Raw genomic sequence first — 18491 nt, forward strand, 5'->3', positions numbered from 1 at the left:
TGCAGAGGCTGCAATTGTGTTTCGTCGACTCTGCTAGGGTTTCTAGAATATTTGAGAATTTATAGGGCGAAGAGGAAGTGCAGGGAGCTACATGGGGGGCACAACCCTCCTGGGCGTGCCCTGGTGGGTTGTGCTCCCCACGGGCCTCCCCTCTGGTACTTTCTTTGGATTGCTGTAGGAAACGTTTGGAGGGGGGAGGGATGGCTCCTTCCCTTTTTCTTCTGCACTGAGCTAAAGATGCGCGATTTAGAAGAGTAGGTTGCTTTCTTTTGGTTCTCTTGTAAGACTTGGTGATTTCTAGTAATGAAAATCGGAGAGATGATCTCTTTTTTATATATAAAAAAGAAGTTTAAACTTGTCCGTCGTTTATGTGAAATACGATCTTTTGAATATCCGTTGGTGATCTTTTTGTGATCGGAATGTGCATTTCTATCTCCGATTCTATGTTTATGTGATGATTTACGTTGTTTTTATCTGCATTGCAATGCTTAATATGGATATGAGATACCGGATATTAGATACATGAAGGTGGACGATATGATTTGAGAAATGTCCAGTTAGTACCAGCGTTCGAGGGCCCGGATTTACAAGTCGCGGCTGTAGATACTCTAGGCTCTAGACAACTGGTCAGATCCACTTCGCCCGTTAAGGAGCAACCTAACGATGTTAACGGTCGCTAAACCCTTACCGGGTCTCACTGGATAGAGTCGAACGCTCGCTTCTCCCCCTTCCTGCTACCGCTCACCAGCGGCGCATTCCGAAGAAGAGAGGGGCAATGGCCATGGCCGCCGCCTCCCCGTTCCTCCTCCTGCAACCTCTAGCCCCCAAGCCCCATCGTCCTCTCGGCCCCCTACACCCCAGCCTCCTCCGGACCCGCCTCCTCCGCTGCTCGCCCAACGGCGCCGCGGCGCCGGAGCCCCCTCCTAAACCCACCCTACGCCGCGGGCGGAAGAAGGCGTCGGAGCCGGGCTCGTCGCCGCCCAAGGCGAAGGCGACGAGGCGCAAGACCAAGAAGGCGGGACAGGACTCCGACTCGGAGGGCGAGGAGGAGCCGGCTGTGAAGCCGAAGACCCGCCGGACCAAGAAGTCCCCGAAGCAGGAGGCCAAGCAGCAGCAGGGGGAAGAGGATGCCCAGGCGGAGGAGCCTCGGAGTCCGGCCCGCGAGGAGGACAACGGCGACGACGGGGCGGATTTGCCGTACGAGTGGCCGCCGTTGGTGTGCTGCTTCGGGGCGCCGCGGTGGGAGTTCGTGCCGACGGTGCGGGTGTCGGACCAGCAGATGCACCCGGACCAGTACTCCACGTGGCTGCACCTGCAGTGGGAGCCGCCCGAGTTCGCGCGCTCGCCCGGGAGCGCCTCCAGCAACGTGGCCATCGCGCTCACCCGGCTCCGCGGCCGCGCCGCGGTGCTCGGCAAGGTCGGCGACGACGACTTCGGCCACGAGCTTGTGTACCGCATGAACCGCGAGCGGGTGCAGACGCGCGCCATCAGGTTTGACGGTGCCGCGTCCACGGCCATCGCCCGGATGAAGGTGGGGTTCAGGGACAGCGAGGACGGCAATGGCGGGACAAGTCTGGTGGCCGAGACGGTGAAGAGCTCTGCCGAGGACTCGCTCCAGAAGGACGAGATCAATGCAGATGTGTTGAAAGAGGTGAGTGCGTGATCTTGTGGTAAAAGATTAGTTTGAATCTCCATGGGCGAGCTGACATTTATGGGCAAGCTATGCCTCTATGTCGATGGTTGCCAATGTGCATTGTTGCATTGCATTGAAACAACTCTTGATTATACACAAAACTAGAATCATTTTTGTCAAACCACGTAGCATGGACTGCTCGTTTTGTTTTTTGGGTTATCTTCGATCAATTCCTGCTAAAATATCCAACTGACGCTCCATTTGATGGTACTGCTGCAGCTTAACTGCTTAAGTGATAAGCGAGAAAAGCATTCTTATAAGAGCAAAAGCCCATTAAATACCATATCTCAAGTGCATTTGGCTTGCTGCTAATTTAGATATATTTTGGGAGATTTGTTTATAAGTCCTAAATCAAAGATAGGTCGTGGGAAGAAATTGATTAATCATTTGATTGTGCCAATATCATGCCTTTCTGACTAAGCAAGCAAATATTTGCGTTGCAGTCTGTAAGGACTCTAGGCTTCTTGACCACAGGAGTATGATTGCTGGGAATAGTCTTTATTGGGTAGCAATCAAATGCAAGGAAGCTGAAGTGAAGTGGCACTCTTATATTTTGTCTATTGCACTCCACTTTAGGAAAGAAAAATTAATCTGTCTGGATCCCCTTTTAAGCAATGTTTCCCCTATCATCGTAGCAGAAACATCTTCCATGCTGCTCTAACTATTCAATTGCATTGCTCAGATTCATGCCCTTGCTAAAATGTAAAAAAATAAAATTAGAGTATGTGTTTTGTGTTGTTAAGTTTACTTTTATCCTAGCAAGTGACTTTATGAGTGGTCGAGAAGCTACATTATATACCATTTATTGTTATAAACACAAAATGAATTTCAGATCTAATATGTGATAATTGCACAGGCCAGAATGTTGCATTTCAATTCAGAAGTACTGCTGACGCCGTCAATGCACGACACACTCTTCAGAGCCATTGCGCTGTCCAAGAAATTTGGAAGCAAAATATTCTTTGACCTCAATTTGCCATTGCCTTTGTGGAGGTCAAGGGATGAGACAAAAGAGTTCATAAATAGGGCATGGAAGGAGGCTGATATCATAGAGGTGTCAAGGGATGAGTTGGAGTTCCTCCTTGATCACAAGTATTACGAATATAAGCGAGCCACCCCGCCTCAGTATTATTTGGATGGGTTCCATCTAACAAGGAACTGGCCACAGTACTACCACTATACCCCTGAAGAAATTGCTCCGATTTGGCATGACGGAATAAAACTCTTGCTGGTGACCTATGGAACACTTCGGATCCACTACTACACACCCAAGTTTCATGGCTGTGTGGTTGGAACGGAGGATGCACTCATAACTCCAACCACAACTGACCGGACGGGTTCTGGTGATGCTATTGTTGCTGCTGCTATTAGGAAGTTGACAACTTGTCCTGAGATGTATGAGGACCAGGATACATTGGAAAGGGAGCTAAGATTTGCTGTTGCTGCTGGTATCATTTCACAGTGGACTATTGGTGCCGTGCGAGGGTTCCCCACTGAAAGTGCTACCCAGAACTTGAAGGAGCAAGTATATGTGCCTTCTATGTGGTGATTGGTGAGCTAGTAAATCATTTCTGATGAAGGAGGCAGAAATTTATTTTGCGAGCGTGATTCATGAGTGGTGCAGCAGAAGTGAACAGGGATACTATTTTACCACAAAAGTTGACAGGTACCTTTGTCTACCAGTTCATCAGATATTATTTTATCATCCAATTTCTACCATAACAAATTTAAACTTCAGTAGGAAAATGTGCCCGTGAAGAAAGACTTATATTGCCTGATGATTTTTTTATTGTACTCCCTCTGTTCACTTTTATAAGTCCTTGGAAGACATTTCAGACAACATGCAAAGCAGCCTATTTTCGGTTGTCTGAAATGACTTATAAAAGTGAACGGAGGGAGTATATCAAATACATAGTGATACCTTATATGCTACTGTTAAAGCACCTCTTTTTTACTTTTTTTTGTTTAATGCCTATCCACACAGCAAGCCACAGAGGAATATAGAAGTTTAATGCGAGGAAGTACCTGCAATATATCTGATGACAGACAAAAAATGCTACAACAGAATTCAATCATTTCAATAGCAGCTAAAGGAAAGAATACATCAAATGAACAAGGTTATTTTCTTCTTATTATTATTCATCACTTGCCGGTTACAACTTGGTCTGTAGCTGATAAATATTGCATATACACAAATCTATCCTGAATAAAGTCGATACTTCCTAAATGAATAGAAAATTTTAAAAAAGAGAGCAAAGACTGTACATTCACAGTATAAACGAAGTACAAACATGTATCGGAAGTCTTTTGTCTTGCTAATCCTATCCTCTGTTGTACATATGTCCTCTGAAACTACTCGAAATCTCTTTGTCTTCCAATCCATCGCTACACTTGAATAACCAATTTGTTGAAAATGCACTTCTCGGAGGACAATTAGTGAACCTCTCTTTGCCACCTCCATATGCAAGAACGAGTATTGCATACATAGTCTGGAAAATAATCTGTGGTATGTTGCTGTCAGATTACTAGGAGTTGCACTATTTGGTTTATCTCAATCATCCTAAGAGACGTCTACCTATTTCCATTTCACATCTCACATGCAGCGAAGAGGGCTGAAATATCCCCAGTCCCCACCTCTTTAGAGTAAGTCCACGTCGCTAAATCCTTTGTGTTTTTTTGCACAAGCACCCTGGGAGAGGATTTGCATAAAAATGCTCCTCTTGCCTGGGACTGTGACCAGACAACCTCTGATATGGACCTCCAAGTCTGTTTTCATGATGTGTTTTCACTTTGCTTTGAAAGTCATTCCAAGTAATTGTACCCTCATCAAGCTTGTCAATGAGCTCCACAAGCTTCTGCCTGTGAACAGTTAAAGAATTAGCACTTAGAGTTGAGATGTACTAATAACTTAAAAAGCATTCCCATGAATGTACCTGTCAGGGTTAATGGTTGTCCGGAATCCTTCAAATCTTCTATGACCCTGTACTGCTTTGGCCATATTTCCGTCATATGTATACACAAAAACATCACTGTGGAGGGCTACATTGTAGTCCACTGCAGCTAATCTGTTTTGGTACGGCTTGAGGGGCTCTAATTCATCTACTGTTGCTAGACTATAATGTGTGTAGACATTTGGATATGCGGCCTTTAATTCGTCCATGCTATGCCCACCATATATTTCACCTGCTACAATGTAGATATTTGTCGTGGAAGGATAGCCCATAGCTTTAAGAAAAAGAGCTGCTTCACGAGGAGTCATAGGGCAGCCTCCTTGAAGTCGCCTCTCCTTGCTGTTAATTTCCTTTTCTTTCCAGTGCCGCACCTTGAGTCTCATTTCTCTCAGCTCTTCTGCCTCCTGACGTGTTAGATTATGGCTGCAGCCAGTAAATGAGAGCATGTCCTTCTCATATCTGTCAGTTGATAAGGAAAACAAATATATTACTGAGCTACATATTCCTCTGCAGCGAAATTATATTAGATTTATTAAACATGTGCAGTTGCGGTCACCTTAAATGAAGTGCGATATAATGGTTGGACCCATTCCTCAGTCTATCAACTAGAGTATTACCTAGATCTTCAATTTCTTTCTTGTATTTTAGTGCCTCGTAATTCGTTCGGCAGCGGAGTTGTTGGATATGAGGAGCAAGACCGTTGTTGACAATTCGTGAATCTGTATGTGTGAATTTAACAACTTTGACCTTCTTTAGTGTCCTCGTGAAAGCTCTGTAGTAAGAAGCCTGCAAAAAGGAATTAGAAGTCCATCATCGTTCAGCTATAGAACTGTCCTTATTTCTAAGCAACTACAATGTCAGCTTGAGTAGTTCCTGGAGTAGTTTGTTCATACCCTGGACCAGGAAGATGGTGCCCTCATATAGAGTTTCGACCTTCTGTAAGCTGGTGGCAAGGAGTCCACAATCACAATATCATTCTCTAGAGTTTTCTTGAAATGCTCCACATCAAATATATCTTCGAAATCACTGCATGCCAAAACCAAAAACATCAGTCATCGGAATAGTTTGATAGGATCCTTGTTATTGTTATGAAGAGAAGTACCTTGGATCGGTCCAAAATGATCTGTGATCCAGTGTAGGGATTACTAGTGTCGCATTCATGAGCTTAGCAACTGCAACCATATCGCTTATCTGCGAGGATGATTTCAAACGAATGTATGTGAACTGAGGCATCTTCAGACTCTAAATTTAGTCTTTCTAGAAGAAAAACATGAACGTGCACTCACTCCCATTCTCATCTGGTTCAGTCCACCATTGGCATCAACCATTATATAACCAGCTGTTGCATTGTTTGTTCCTGGAAAAAAAGCATCGCGATTTTGGTCAAGTTTACACGCTCATTTCAGGGTAGTATTAACTTGAAAGGTTGAAGGTCGTTAGTTCAAATTGTTGGATGTGGAAGTGGGGACTTACTGTGGTGGTTTCTCGGGCGTTCGATGCATTTGCTGTAACCCTCGCTAGCCGGCATCGTCCATATATTGGGAATCTGTTTGTGTTCTCAGTGAACTTCAGTACTACAGAGCTAGCTGATCATATCATTTGAACAAGTATTTGCTTTTCATGCATGAACAACAAAAGCTAGCTAAACAAAACTAGACGGTCCAGATCGCAGCTGGGAACATCATTATCTTTTTTCTAGAGAATGAACATCGGTATCTGACTAACACCCATTCTGCTACATCATTTTCAGGTACAAGGACGCTTTAATCAGCGTGTAACACAGGCAGCGAGCCACGCTGCATACTGTCCAATCAGCGGGGAACTCTTTTGTGCGAGTGTTTCCAGTCACAGAAGCACTATTGTAGCACTTCGTGGGGATAGGATTGATTGATGTGAGACTCCCACTTCTTTTTCTCCTTTTTCTTTTATATTTTCTCTTTGTAGACCGGAGAGAATGCAGCACTCCCGTTCTCTTTTCCTAGAAGCTTATGTAGAGGTTTTGTAGAGTAAGCAACCCTAGGAACCTCCAGTGTTATGTTCATTTGCAGAACTCGGCGCCTCTGCTGGTCATTTCTATCTTTAATCTCCATGGCCCTTTTTTTTAAACTGCTTTACACCACCCTCTCGGATCGGAAATAAGTGCCGTGGTTAATTTGAAGTAAAGCCACGACACTTATTTCCGATCTCGGCGACAGTAGAAATTGACAGTATGTTTCTACAAGTGTCGTTGCAAGCGAGCGAATCCCGGTTCTGGGAACCTCAACTTGAGCATCGACATTACCCATGGCCTTAAACCACCGGGAACCACTCCCCGGATCGAGTTGAATTTTCCAACGGGGTGACCCCCAAACGAATCATGAATACACAGGAAAAAGGAAGAAACAGCGATGTGGATGAGAATACCGGTATACGGCCGCACACAGACGAAACGAAAAGAAGGGGCGCTCGGTATTCATCCGTCGACAGAGACGCCGACGCCGACGGGGACGCTGCCCCTGGAACCTCTGAAGGGTATTTTGTACGTACTACTCGTCTATCTACTCGCTCGTTTTGATTCTACGGCAGGAATACAACCATGCTACTGCTACGGCCTGAGCTGATGGCTGTGAACGGCTGAACGCCCGCCAAGAAACTTCTCAAATCCTCTTCTCCTCTCTTGCGCGCACGCGCACGCACGGAGACGGAGACGAGGGCCCGGCACGCCTCTGGCTCCGCCGTTCGGCGACGATTTCCCACCCGTTTTTGGCCCCATGCATGCACGGCGCGGCGCGCTCCCAAACGGAATTCGTCCCAGCTTTCCCGTTTTAACAAAACCAAAAGTGCTACTATAGTCTATACTAGTGCATGCGGTGCGTACACATGTGTGCTCTGGTTTTTAGCTTGTTTTTTCTGCAGCGAACTTGGCGGTAACAATAAGCCGCGCGGGCAGCGGCGAGGCGCAGCACTTACCGGCGTGTCGGGCGACCGGCGGGCGAGGGCCGTCAGGTTCTCCTCCCGCCAGCCCAGCGCCTCCCCGTCCACCCTCCGCAGCAGCCTCCCGCCGTCGCCGTCGCCGCCGCCGCCGCCGCTGACGGCCCGGTGCGAGCCGAGGAGCCCGACGAGGACGAGGAGGCCCAGCAGCGACGCCACCGCGTTGCGCACCCACGCCTGGTCGACCACGGACGACGCCCTCTTGCCGTAGCTCCTCCGGACGGAGAACAACGCCCGGACCCCGCGGTGCCTGACGCAGCCGTCGCCGTCGTCCGGCCGCTCGACGTCGGTGAGGCGGCGCCGGTGCGCCACGGACGACGAGGACGGGTCGGGGCCGACGGAGGACGCCGACGCTGCCGCCGCCGCCACTGCCATGGCCGGCCGGCCGAGGCGCGGGCTAAGAATATAGGAGCCTGATCGATCGGTCGGTCGGTTGCGATCGGCCCGGGAATCAATCGGACGCGGGTCGACGCCTCGCTAGCTGCTTTGCCCTCGCCGCAAGCCTCCGTCCGTGCGTCGCCGCCCGCCGCCCGCCGCGCGCGCGCCCACGCGAGCGAGCAACTGCGCCCGGAGAACGTGGGGGGCGAGGTGGGGGATTCGGTTCGCGCGAGGAGAGGAGAGCAGTCGTGCGTTTCGCGGCTCGGCTGGAGCTCGTGTGAGCAGGGGAAGTTAAAAGTTGCGCGCTGGGTGGAGTTCGCGCCTCGGGCGATGGATGGATCCCTCGCTCGCCTCGCACGCTCCATGGCCTGGCCGCGCACGCCGTTTTATATCGATCACCTTTCCGGGCGTGTTGCGCGGGCTTAGCCGACGGGGGGGCCTAGTTAGGTTCGTTCAGGATACTGCGTTGGCAGGGTCTTCGAGACTTCTCGGCTCGAATACCATATACTGAATTCATATTGCCGCTAGTTGCTTCAAAAATTCGAATTGATGAAAAAAGACGGACAGTATATTACGAAAGTACTAAATTCAAAAATATAGAGCTAAGAGATGATATTGATATAAGTGCATGCAATAGAAAGAATTGTCTCATCTTCCTTGCTAAGATATCATCTCTTAGCAATAAGCCTTTATATTCTCATTTCTTGCTCTTCCAACTCATCCTATAAAAGTTTAGGAGTTGAAAACATTAATTGTCAGGCATAACACTAAGAGATAATCTGTTGCATGATACATTTTTATTTGCTCTAAATGGCATGCATGGCATAAGATGAGATTGTCTTGTTAAATGTTAATGACTGTGCATGCCCTTACACTTGGGGAGTTCTGTCTTTTTGTTTCTGCACGTCAAATAACCATGTTAGTTAGAACCTCGGTGCGTCAACACCATATCAAGATGCAATTTTGTTAGACTTTGTAACGTAGCTCAACTGTGTAACCTGTACATTGTATAACCTTATATATATGTGTCTGTGATAGGCCACCCTATAGAGGGTTGAGCCAGTTCCCACAAATTCTTTGTTTTACATGGTATCAGCCTAACCCTAGGTCCTACTCCACCTCATCCCCGCGATGCTTGCCGCCCTTCTCAACCTCCCCGATCACGTCGGTGCTTCGCCGAGGCCCCAATTCTTCGGCACCACCACCGTCGGCTCGATGTTCTCGGCTCCGATCTCGCCATCTCCCGCGACATCGACGGTGGCGATCTCCACCGCCGCGATGATGGCGCCACCCGCGGCCTTTGCTGGTTCGTCCCCGACACTCGCCATCCTGGCGGTAGCCTCGGAGGCCTCTGATGCCCCGCTCGTGGGTGTGGCACCTGCCGCCACTGCAGCGTCCGCTGCCCCTGCCACCGACGCTGTCATGCCCTCCGGGCCGTTTCACTTTGACAACCTGATCACCATCCGCCTCACGCCGGACAACTACCTGTTTTGGCGCGCCAAGGTTCTACCGCTACTCCGCATCCGCTCCCTCCTTGGCTATGTCAATGGTTCCTTGCCGTGTCCACCGCAGGTTATCCCCACTGTCCACGGCCCGGCCATCAACCCGGCGCACCGTGTGTGGGTGCAGCAAGAGCAGGCGATCCTCTCCGCCATCCAGGGCTCCCTGGGAGACGCGGTCGCTGGCCTTTATCTCTTTGCTGCCTCCTCCTTGGATGCATGGATGACTCTGGAGCATGCTTTTGCCCAGACCTCCACGGCCCACTTGACGGCTCTTCGCAGCAAGCTTGATGGCATCAAGAAACCGGACTCCTCTGCCACAACCTACTTCAACAAAATCAAGGTCTTGGCGGACACACTGACCTCTATTGGTCGACCGCTGAGTGATGAGGAGTTCGCCGGCTACGTCATCAAAGGCCTCGACGCCGAGTACGACAATCTTGCCGAGGTCGTCCACAACGCCAAGCCGCCACTCCCTCCGCACGAGCTTTTCTCCCGCTTGTCTTCACCGAGCAACGCGTCGAGGCTCGCTGCTCCGTCACCACCATCGCCGACCAGCCGACAGCCTTTTGGGCATTGCACGGCCAGAGCCCGCCTACGTCTCCTTGCCTGGGTTGCCAACCCCCCTGCGCCGACCCTAGGTGGGGGCCCAGTGCGGTGCCAGCTTTGCGATCGTGAAAGGCACATCGCCTCCAAGTGCCACAAACGCTTTCAGCGGAGCTTCCCGGGCATCGGTAATGATGGCAAAGGTAATGAGCACCAATTTGCCATGGCGGATTTTGGCCCTCCTGCTGCTCATGTTGACGCCAAGGGCAAAGACACACGCGTCGACCAAGGTTCTGCGCCGCCGTACCCGATTGATCCCGCGTGGTATATGGACACCGGCGCCACGAATCATATGACGAATGAGCTCGCCAAGCTGTCCACTCACCAGCCCTACTACGACTACAACAAGGTTCACACCGCCAACGGTGTAGGTATATATGTCCATCTCTCACATTGGCCAAGCATCTCTCTTAACTAGTCATCCATCTAGGCAGCTTCATCTTCGTAATATTTTACGAGTCCCTTCGGCGACTCTTAATCTGTTATCTGTTCCAAAGCTCACTCTTGATAATAATGTCCTATGTGAATTTCATCCGTTTGATCTTTTTGTTAAGGACCGAGCCACCCGGGAAATTCTGCTTAGTGGTCACCTAAGCCATGGCTTATACCGCTTGGAGGATCCATCTGCCCCGTGTGTCTTCAGCGGTGTCCGTGTGTCGTTGTCTTAGTGGCACTCTCGCCTTGGTCATCCTGCCACTCCCATAGTTCGCCATATACTTCACCGCCATGAGCTGCCTGTCGAGTCTAGAAATAAGGACATGTTCGTGTGTGATGCCTGTCAACAAGGCAAGAGTCATCAGCTATCATTTGTTTCCTCTACTCGGGAAGTAACGAGTCCTCTTGAACTTGTGTTTTCTGATGTGTGGGGTCCCGCACAAACATCTGTTAGTGGTCACAACTACTATGTTAGCTTTATTGATGCCTATAGTTGCTTTACCTGGCTTTATCTTCTTAAGAGCAAATCTGATGTGTTTGATATATTCATTCAGTTTCAAGTGCATGTTGAACGTCTTCTCCAGCATAAAATTATTCATGTTTAGTCCGATTGGGGGGCAAATATCGCAACCTCGACACTTTCTTTAATAAGCTTGGGATCTCTCATTGTTTATCATTGTAACGCCCTCGATGCGACTATATCTCCCACGTGTCGAAGCACGACTTAGAGGCATAACCGCATTGAAAGCAATGTCGCAAGTGAGGTAATCTTCACACAACCCATGTAATACATAAGGGAAAGAGATACATAGTTGGCTTATAATCGCCACTTCACACAATACATGAATAAAGCATTACATCATCCAAATACAATCAAGGTCCGACTATGGAACCAAAATAAAAGAAGAATCCCAAGAGCGACAAAGGTCCCCGATCGACCCCAACTGGGCTCCACTACTGATCAACTAGAACGGAACAACACAAAGGACAAGATCTTCATTGAGCTCCTCCTGAGCTTGGTTGCGTCACCTGCATGGTCTCATCGGCACCTGCAAACTGGTTTTGGAAGTATCTGTGAGTCACGGGGACTCAACAATCTCGCACCCTCGCGATCAAGACTATTTAAGCTTATGGGTAAGGTAAAGGTATGAGGTGGAGCTGCAGCAAGCGACTAGCATATATGGTGGCTAACATACGCAAATGAGAGCGAGAAGAGAAGGCAAAACACGATCGATAAAAGTATGATCAAGAAGTGATCCTAAAACAACCTACGTCAAGCATAACTCCAACACCGTGTTCACTTCCCGGACTCCACCGGAAAGAGACCATCACGGTAACACACGCGGTTGATATATTTTAATTAAGGTCAACTTCAGGTTTTCTACAACCGGACGTTAACAAATTCCCATATGCCCATAACCGCGGGCACGGCTTTCGAAAGTTCAAATCCTTACAGGGGTGTCCCAACTTAGCCCATGACAAGCTCTCACGGTCAACGAAGGAATAGACCTCCTCTCGAGACATTCCGATCAGACTCGGTATCCCGGTTCTACAAGACATCCTCGACAATGGTAAAACAAGTCCAGCAAGACCACCCGCTGTGCTGACAAATCCCGATAGGAGCTGCACATATCTCGTTCTCAGGGCACACCAGATAAGCTAAGCGTACGGGAGCCAACGTAACCCAAGTTGCCAAGGGACGGCCCCGCACGGTGCTCTGGGTTGGACCAACACTTAGACAAGCACTGGCCCGGGGGTTTAAAATAAAGATGACCCTCGGGATGCGCGACTCCCAAGGGAAAAGGCTAGGTGGCAAATGGTAAAACCAAGGTTGGGCCTTGCTGGAGGAGTTTTATTCAAGGCGAACTGTCAAGGGGTTCCCATTATAACTCAACCGCGTAAGGAACGCAAAATCCGGGAACATAACACCGATATGACGGAAACTAGGGCGGCAAGAGTGGAACAAAACACCAGGCATAAGGCCGAGCCTTCCACCCTTAACCAAGTATATAGATGCATTAATTAAATAAGATATATTGTGATATCCCAACAAGTAAACAATGTTCCAACAAGGAACGATCTCCATGTTCCAACAAGGAACAAACTTCAATCTTCACCTGCAACTAACAACGCTATAAGAGGGGCTGAGCAAAGCGGTAACATAGCCAATCAACGGTTTGCTAGGACAAGGTGGGTTAGAGGCTTGGTTCAACAATATGGGAGGCATGATAAGCAAGTGGTAGGTATCGCAGCATAGGCATAGCAAAAGAGCGAGCAACTAGCAAGCAAAGATAGAAGTGATTTCGAGGGTATGATCATCTTGCCTGAAATCCCGCAAGGAAGAAGAACGAGTCCATGAAGAAGACAAACGGACGTATACGAACGGGTCCTCACAAACGCGACGTTACCGGAACCAACCCGAAGAAGCAAACACCGGAAAGAAGCACACAACATAGTAAACAGCCAACACATGAACATGATATGATATGCGGGATGCGGTATGCGATGCATATGCGAGATTTGACAAGAGATGAATGAACCTGGCCTCAACTTGGAAATCCAAGTGTGCCACTGGAAAGGTGAGATGAAATCGCTTGAAAACGATATAAAGAACGTCGGAATCGGAGTTACGGTTTGGAAATGGCAAGCAATTCAAATATGGCACCGGTCTGCGATATACAGCAAGTAGCCATCTAAATGCAACAAGATGAATATGCTACAGCACTCAAGCATGGCAACAAAACACATGGCAGGGATCTATTCATGATTCTTGACAAAAGAGGAACACTGAGCTACGGCCAATTCATCCATTAACATGTTCAAACAAGCATGGCAAAAATGCATTTGGTAAACAGATTTCAGATTTAGTGAAATTAACACTTGTCTGGAATTTCAGATCAGGTAGCACACTTTGGAGAATGAAAACTATATGCTATAGGGCCTGAACATGGCAAAGTAAAGCATGGCATGGAGCTACTCAAAGAGCTTAACAAAAGTCCCTTAGTGACCTTGAGCCAAAAGGGATCATAAAATACCATTGCAAGCATGTGAACATGGCAAAAACATAATCAGTTCTCAGACTTAGTGAAAACTGGAGCATGCTGAAACAGATATCCAGTAGGCATGTTTACGAGCTCAATGCACTCACTACAGAGCAAGGCATGACAATCTAAGCATACACCCATCAATAATACACATTATACAAGCTAGACATGGCAAGAACAATAACATAGCATGCACGGATCAACTACAACATCCTCGGCAAAATCGCTAACAAGTAGACACTCTGCCCAGATTCACAAAATAGCAAAAGTAGAGCTTGATTGACTCAAGCTAGGGTGCTCCATAATTGCAAACAAAGACATGGATGGATAGAGCACTACAAGATTAACAAAACAACCTTACTGATCATCCTCAAAAGAGGCACGGATCTCTAGGAAACAACAAGAACATATGGCATATTGAGATAAACAGATCAAGGACTTAGTGGATTTGCTAAGTCCCTGAAATCAGCATTAACGAATGCTCCACTTTGCAAGTTTGTGCTAGTCACCACACACATCACAAAAATACATGGGTTGCACCTCTGGAAAGATGGCAAAGCATATAACAAAACTCATGAAGAGCCCAGGGGCATATCATGCACACATTAATCATGGCAAAAATGACAAATAGCTATTTGGAGCAGCAGATCTGACAATTATCTCAAATAGCACTCTTCCAACAGCATTTCAGGCATCAATATGAACTCAAATGAAAATGATGCAATGAGATGAAATGATGTACTCTCTGAGACGAACATTTTGATATTCTATATGCATGAATCGGAGCTACGGATGCAAAGTTACGGCATGATGAACATGGCCATATGAATCTGGGAATTTCGGGGACTTAGTGAAATTATACCTCCGTGAAAAAGTCAACGCGGGATGAGGATATCCGGGATGTGGACGCGGCGTTTGGATGGAGGGTGTGGTGGATCTGGTCCCGGTTGACGCGGATGACGAGGACGGCGGATCTCGCCGGAGACGACGGGGACGGCGGCCGGAGGGGCTTGGGGGCGCCGGAGAGGAGCGGGGCGGCGCGGCGTTCGTCGGAAGGCGGCGCGGTTGGCTCCGGCGGTGCCGGGAACGAGGGCGGCCGGCCTTGCTGGAGAGGCTCGCCGACGGCGATGGCAGACGGCGGCGTTGGAGGCGGAGGCCGGCGCGGCGGGGCGGCGCCCGGCGACGAGGTGACGGGCCGGTCGCCGGTGGGAGGCGCACGGCGGCGTGGCGCCCCGGCGCGAAGGCGGCGCCTCGGGCATGGCGGCGGGGATGACAGGCGCGGGGCGGCGGCGGTTGGGTCCCGCGGGCCCGCGATGGGCCTGGCGGGCCGCGGCGGTGGGGAGGAGAGAGAAGGGCGCGACGCGGGCTGATGTGGCGCGCTCCGGTTGGCCGGGAGCGGTCGCCGAGATGACGTGGTAGGCTCCCATTGGTCGGAGTAATGTGGCGGCGGCGGCGGACACGTCCAGCGGCGGGACGGACATGTCCGGTGGCGTGAGGAGGAAGACGCTAGGGTTCATCTGCGAATTTCGGGAGGGGAGCACATATTTATAGGTAGAGGGAGCTAGGAGAGTCCAAATGAGGTGCGGTTTTCGGCCACGCGATCATGATCGAACGACCGAGATGACGGAGGGGGTTTAGGTGGGTTTTGGGCCACTTTGGAAGGGTGTTGGGCTGCAACACACACGAGGCCTTTTCGGTCCCTCGGTTAACCGTTGGAGCATCAAACGAAGTCCAAATGGTACGGAACTTGACAGGCGGTCTACCGGTAGTAAACCAAGGCCGCTTGGCGAGTCTCGGTCCAATTCAGAAATTTTTAATCCCCACACACAAAAGAAAGGTAGAAAAAACCACCGGAGGAGAACGGAGCGCCGGATTGCAAAACGGACAACGGGGAAAATGCTCGGATGCATGAGACGAACATGTATGCAAATGAAATGCACATGATGACATGATATGCAATGCATGACACGCAAGCAATGGCAAGGCAACAACAGCGAATAACTGGACGACACCTGGCACATCGGTCTCGGGGCATCACAATCATGTCCTCACACACATCAGCAAAAATGGCGCTGTTGAGCGCAAGCATCGACATGTAGTTGAGACCGGACTCACACTCCTGGCTCACGCCTCTGTACCTTTTCGCTTTTGGAGTGATGCCTTTGCAACAGCGTGTTTTCTTATTAACAGATTACCTGCGCGTGTCCTTAATATGAAAACTCCTATTGAGCTTCTTTTACATGAAACTCTTGACTATACCTTTTTTAAGGTGTTCGGGTGTGCCTGTTGGCCCCATCTTCGTCCATATAATCATAGAAAGCTTGAGTTTCGGTCGAAGAAATGTGTGTTCTTGGGATATAGTTCTCTCCATAAAGGCTACAAGTGCCTTCATGTGCCAACAAATCGTGTCTACATATCTCGTGATGTTGTGTTTGATGAGAACGTCTTCCCCTTTTCAGCCATGCCGCAGCAACCCACCACACCTCCATCTATGCATTCATCTCCTATTATGTTTGGCCAATTTGAAGATGTTGTATATTCGCCTGTGTTGTTACCTAATCATGGTGCAGGAATTGGACGTGGTGCTCGCCTGGAACTACTTTCCGATGCATCTCCTGTGATGCACGTCGATCAGCCGGTGCATGTGCATGCGCCGCCTCCCGCTTTCGACCCCGTCTCCGGAACCACGCCTGCCCTTGCAACCGGACCGACGCCAGCGACGGCCTCCGTACCTGGGCCGGCGTTAGTCACGGCTGCTCCTGCGTGGCCCGCGTCACCGACGGCCTGCCTCGAGCGGCTCGAGCGGTCTTCATCACCGCCTCCATGCCCGGCATCGCCTCCGTCTGTTGGGGAACGTGGTAATTTAAAAAAAATCCTACGCACACGCAAGATCATCATGATGCACAGCAACGAGAGGGGAGAGTGTGTCCATGTACCCTCGTAGACCGGAAGCGGAAGCGTTATAACAACGCGGTTGATGTAGTCGTACGTCTTCACGGCCCGACCGATCAAGCACTGAAACTACGACACCTCCGAGTTTTTGCACACGTTCAGCTCGATGACGATCCCCGGACTCCGATCCAGCAAAGTGTCGGGGATGAGTTCCGTCAGCACGACGGCGTGGTGACGATCTTGATGTTCTACCGTCGCAGGGCTTCGCCTAAGCTCCGCTACAATATTATCGAGGATTATGGTGGAGGGGGGCACCGCACACAGCTAAGAGATCAATCATCAATTGTTGTGTCTCTAGGGTGCCCCCTGCCCTCGTATATAAAGGAGTGGAGAAGGGGGCCAGCCAAGGAGGGTGGCGCACCCAAGGGGGGAGTCCAACTCCCACCGGGAGTAGGACTCCCCTTTTTCCTATTAGGAGTAGGAGAGGGAAGGAAGAGGAAGGAGGGAGGAAGGAAAGGGGGGGCCGCCCCCCTCCCAATTCGGATTGGGCTTGGGGGGGCGCCCCCTCCCTTGCTCCTTTCCCCTCCTTTCCACTAAGGCCCAATAAGGCCCATATACCTCCCGGGGGGTTCCGATAACCTCCCGGTGATCCGATATTGTCCCAATCTTACCCGGAACCTTTCCGGTGTCCAAATATAGTCGTCCAATATATCGATCTTTATGTCTCGACCATTTCGAGACTCCTCGTCAAGTCCGTGATCACATCCGGGACTCCGAACAACCTTCGGTACATCAAAATATATAAACTCATAATGAAACTATCATCGTAACGTTAAGCGTGCGGACCCTACGGGTTCGAGAACAATGTAGACATGACCGAGACACGTCTCTGGTCAATAACCAATAGCGGAACCTGGATGCTCATATTGGCTCCTACATATTCTACGAAGATCTTTATCGGTCAGATCGCATAACAACATACGTTGTTCCCTTTGTCATCGATATGTTACTTGCCTGAGATTCGATCGTCGGTATCTCAATACCTAGTTCAATCTCGTTACCGGCAAGTCTCTTTACTCGTTCCGTAATACATCATCTTGCAACTAACTTATTAGTTGCATTGCTTACAAGGCTTAAGTGATGTGTATTACCGAGAGGGCCCAGAGATACCTCTCCGACAATCGGAGCGACAAATCCTAATCTCGAAATACGCCAACCCAACATGTACCTTTGGAGACACCTGTAGAGCACCTTTATAATCACCCAGTTACGTTGTGATGTTTGGTAGCACACAAAGTGTTCCTCTGGTAAACGGGAGTTGCATAATCTCATAGTCATAGGAACATGTATAAGTCATGAAGAAAGCGATAGCAACATACTAAACGATCGAGTGCTAAGCTAATGGAATGGGTCATGTCAATCACATCATTCTCCTAATGATGTGATCCCGTTAATCAAATGACAACTCATGTCTATGGTTAGGAACCATAACCATCTTCGATTAACGAGCTAGTCAAGTAGAGGCATACTAGTGGCACTTTGTTTGTCTATGTATTCACACAAGTATTACGTTTCCGGTTAATACAATTCTAGCATGAATAATAAACATTTATCATGATATAAGGAAATAAATAATAACTTTATTATTGCCTCTAGGGCATATTTCCTCCAGTCTCCCACTTGCACTAGAGTCAATAATCTAGATTACACAGTAATGATTCTAACACCCTTGGAGCCTTGGTGCTAATCATGTTTTGCTCGTGGAAGAGGCTTAGTCAATGGGTCTGCTACATTCAGATCCGTATGTATCTTGCAAATCTCTATGTCTCCCACCTGGACTAGATCCCGGATGGAATTGAAGCGTCTCTTGATGTGCTTGGTTCTCTTGTGAAATCTGGATTACTTTGCCAAGCCAATTGCACCAGTATTGTCACAAAAGATTTTCATTGGACCCGATGCACTAGGTATGACACCTAGATCGGATATGAACTCCTTCATCCAGACTCCTTCGTTTGCTGCTTCC

General features: G+C 49.1%; 2 protein-coding genes across 3 annotated transcripts; one reads left to right on the forward strand and one right to left on the reverse strand.

The window, feature by feature from the left end:
• Positions 1-707: 707 nt before the first annotated feature.
• LOC119269602 (fructokinase-like 1, chloroplastic) lies at positions 708-6752 on the forward strand. 2 transcript variants are annotated; one of them, XM_037551468.1, is made up of 4 exons: positions 708-1651; positions 2550-3359; positions 3678-3810; positions 6395-6752. In XM_037551468.1, the coding sequence occupies exons 1-2, from the start codon at positions 776-778 to the stop codon at positions 3240-3242; spliced, it is 1569 nt and encodes a 522-aa protein (XP_037407365.1). In that variant the 5' UTR covers positions 708-775; the 3' UTR covers positions 3243-3359; positions 3678-3810; positions 6395-6752. The 2 variants fall into 2 exon arrangements, with proteins under 2 accessions (XP_037407365.1, XP_037407364.1); XM_037551467.1 differs by lacking the exon at positions 3678-3810.
• Positions 3803-8322, reverse strand: LOC119269601 (O-fucosyltransferase 19-like). Its single transcript, XM_037551465.1, has 8 exons — positions 7594-8322; positions 6118-6190; positions 5931-6001; positions 5747-5835; positions 5538-5670; positions 5201-5430; positions 4627-5103; positions 3803-4552 (listed from the first exon to the last, which is right to left on the reverse strand). Exons 1-8 carry the CDS (start codon positions 7987-7989, stop codon positions 4351-4353), a joined length of 1671 nt encoding a protein of 556 aa, XP_037407362.1. The 5' UTR covers positions 7990-8322; the 3' UTR covers positions 3803-4350.
• Between the last annotated feature and the right edge of the window lie 10169 nt (positions 8323-18491).

Source organism: Triticum dicoccoides, chromosome 3A (genome assembly GCF_002162155.2).
Source record: "Triticum dicoccoides isolate Atlit2015 ecotype Zavitan chromosome 3A, WEW_v2.0, whole genome shotgun sequence".
NCBI classification, from domain to species: Eukaryota; Viridiplantae; Streptophyta; class Magnoliopsida; order Poales; family Poaceae; genus Triticum; species Triticum dicoccoides.

Excerpts from the sequence above, each read along its gene's own strand:
- LOC119269602 (XM_037551468.1), top strand. The coding sequence starts at position 776 with ATGGCCATGGCCGCCGCCTCCCCGTTCCTCCTCCTGCAACCTCTAGCC. Across the intron at positions 1,652-2,549 it reads ATGCAGATGTGTTGAAAGAG|GCCAGAATGTTGCATTTCAA; the intron begins GTGAGTGCGTGA and ends ATAATTGCACAG.
- LOC119269601 (XM_037551465.1), bottom strand. The coding sequence starts at position 7,989 with ATGGCAGTGGCGGCGGCGGCAGCGTCGGCGTCCTCCGTCGGCCCCGAC. Across the intron at positions 6,191-7,593 it reads GCCGGTCGCCCGACACGCCG|ATTCCCAATATATGGACGAT; the intron begins GTAAGTGCTGCG and ends GAACACAAACAG. Across the intron at positions 5,104-5,200 it reads TATATCGCACTTCATTTAAG|ATATGAGAAGGACATGCTCT; the intron begins GTGACCGCAACT and ends ATCAACTGACAG.